Genomic DNA, 2900 nt, shown 5'->3' with positions numbered 1-2900 from the left:
GAAACGGTCGTTCATAAAATGCATTGCTGTTCTGTTGTAAGTAATCTTAAAGATTCCTAAATGCACCTACTTTTGGAAGGCCAAATAAAGTGCTTTTGCTTTCGCCTAGAAACACACAGCGTCTCCCTGACATGCTGCTTCAACACTAACTGCGGTTATTGAAACCACGCCTTCTTTCTTTGCGAACATTTGGGCGCATTATGCAAATATTTCCACATAGTGAGGTAGATATGTGGGGGCGTGTTAGAACGAGCGGTTTTAGGGGGGCGTGGCAGAGTCTTAACTTTGATAAAGAATATCTCTTTGGTTTTGAGACTTTAGTCTTTGCAACTTCAGGGATCTTATCTATGCACAATCAGCTTGTAACACTCCAAAGAGAAAGGAAAACTTGAAATTGCATCATATGACCCCTTTAAGATGTGTCAATGAGGCCATGACGCCTACTTGCCTTCGCTTTAGTGTAGGAAATATCAGTTTACATCTACAAACTTTCCTTTTTGTCTATTAATTGTCAAAATCCCAGAGATGAAAGCAAAACAACGACATATTCCATATTCCATATTACATATGAAGTCATATTCCTTTGACCAACAGTTTTTTACAGACCAGTACCATTTAAGCTAAGATGTTTTAGAACGGATTTTCTATTGTCAGTTTGTGTAGTTTCAAAGATGTTTTTAATCTATGAAATAAAACAGATACGTTTTGCAGTGCTTGACGAACCTTTTAATCATACAAATAATCAACATGGCCTCTCTGTAGTCAAACTGACAGGTATTTGTCATAGTGATGGAGAACTATAGGTAACACTTTATTTTACAGTATACGTACTCTAGTAATAACAGAAAATGATGCATAATCATATGCAAAAAACCTAAACCAAACCCTAATCCTAACTCTATAGTAAGTGCATGTTGTTGATTAGTATTACTCAGTACTTGTCATTGAGTACTCCAAAACAAGAAGATCCAAGTGCAGGATTTATTAAAGAGTCCAAAAACAAACAGTGTAATCCAAATCAATCAACCAAAACAGAAAACAATAAACCCGCAACCAAAGACAAAGAAAACCGGGCTTATATGTGGATGAGTTAACAAGGTAATTGAGACACAGCTGAATGTAATGAGACTTGATAGTTAAAGCAAAGGGTGATGGGAACTGAAGTCCAGAGAAACAAACAAAACTAAGAAGTGTGCCCTCTGGTGGCTATACATGGGCACACCAACTAGACACTGTGACATTACTAAAATTGTAATTACACTGCATATAAACTGTATATAACCAAACTGTAATCATCTAGTGAGATTTTTTGTACGTTATGCACAAAGAGTCTAACAGCATGCATGAACTTGATACTAGAGTTTTCTAGTGAACTGGTCGTGGTTAATATTGCAGTGTTTTATTTCTACAGATGCCAAAGACATAGTTTCCATCATGGTTGGCAATATTCTAGGCACAGGAATGTCTAACCTGGTGAAGAATGGCTCAGATGTGTATGTGGCGATCGTAGTGGCCAATCCTCGCGGCCTGTGGTACAGCAGCACATGGGCATACTCGCTGTCCTTCACCTTCATCGGCGTAACGACCATCACCATGTTCTACTTCGCTTTCCTGTTCATCAAACGAATGTACAGAAACCAGCAGCTCCGGAAGCAAGAGGTACAGTGCTCAGCTGCTCAGAAGTCAGTGGAGTTCAGAGTCAAATTCAGAAATCTCACTCATTCGGTTGTGTCATTCATTTATGTGCAGATGGAGATGAAGAGAGAGAATGAAAAGGCCATAGCAAAGTTAGAAGTGTGGACTCTGCGGACGGGCGACCCGGTACTGTGCCTTACAGCCGGATCAGAGAGAAATGTGACCCTGGAGCACAAAAGCAGTCATAAGCAGCACGGGTATATTTGTAGCAACAGCCAAAACTACATTGTATGGGTCAAAATTATCCATTTTTCTTTTATGCCAAAAATCATTAGGATATTAAATAAAGATCATGTTCCATGTAGATATTTTGTAAATTTCCTGCTGTAAATATATAAAAACTTAATTTTTGATTAGTAATATGCATTGCTAAGAACTTCATTTGGACAACTTTAAAGATGATTTTCTCAATATATTATATTTTTGCACCCTAAAATTCCAGATTTTCAAATAGTTGTATCTCAGCCAAATATTGTCCTATCCTAACAAACCATACATCAAAGCTTACAAGGAAAGCTTATTTATTCAGCTTTCATATGATACATAATTCTCAATTTCAAAAAAAATTGAACCTTATGACTGGTTTTGTGGTCCAGGGTCACAAATGAATGTGTTGAGTAACTGTGTATTTCAATTCAATTCAATTCAAGTTTATTTTTATAGCGCTTTTCACAATGCAAATTGTTGCAAAGCAGCTTTACAGAAAATTAAAGATTCTAAATTATATTTAGTAAGAGCTTATCAGTGGAGACTATCTCAAGTTGATGTCCATTACAGCAAAATCTGGTAGTTTTGTATGTTGTCTGAGGGGTTGGCATCATCTCTTCTCAGGTGTTCGGTCATCTCAGGTCTTTGTAAGGGCTGGATCCAGACTGAAGCTTGTGTAATTCCTAGTTACCTCGGGATGCCAATCCCGTGGCAGAAACAGAGAAGGTAATAGAAAAAAATTAGCGTAGCTGCTGTTCCAACCAAGCAAAAATTATGTGTTCAACCCAAGCAAAATAATGAAAATGTGCATTTGATCAGATGTAACTGAAGGTTATGAGATGCATTATGTGAAGGCTTGGCTAAAGAGATTTGTCTTTAATCTAGATTTAAACAGAGAGAGTGTGTCTGAACCCCGAACGTTATCAGGAAGGCTATTCCAGAGTTTGGGAGCCAAATGCGAAAAAGCTCTACCTCCTTTAGTGGACTTTGCTATCCTA

At 37.7% G+C, this 2900-nt stretch overlaps 1 protein-coding gene across 1 annotated transcript in view; it reads left to right on the top strand.

Annotated features, from left to right (window-relative positions):
• The window catches only part of rnf128b (ring finger protein 128b), a 9989-nt gene that overhangs the window by 3447 nt on the left and 3642 nt on the right, over window positions 1-2900 (top strand). Inside the window, exons 2-3 of the mRNA XM_016468999.1 lie at window positions 1412-1659; window positions 1750-1821. Coding sequence (XP_016324485.1) covers window positions 1412-1659; window positions 1750-1821 — 320 coding nt within the window. The remainder of the gene's footprint in view (window positions 1-1411; window positions 1660-1749; window positions 1822-2900) is intronic.

The sequence above is a fragment of the Sinocyclocheilus anshuiensis genome, unplaced genomic scaffold, assembly GCF_001515605.1.
Source record: "Sinocyclocheilus anshuiensis isolate Anshui unplaced genomic scaffold, SAMN03320099.WGS_v1.1 scaffold1133, whole genome shotgun sequence".
Taxonomy (NCBI): domain Eukaryota; kingdom Metazoa; phylum Chordata; class Actinopteri; order Cypriniformes; family Cyprinidae; genus Sinocyclocheilus; species Sinocyclocheilus anshuiensis.
The sequence above is the reverse complement of the archived record's forward strand: the minus strand, read 5'-3'. Positions and strand labels throughout refer to the sequence as shown.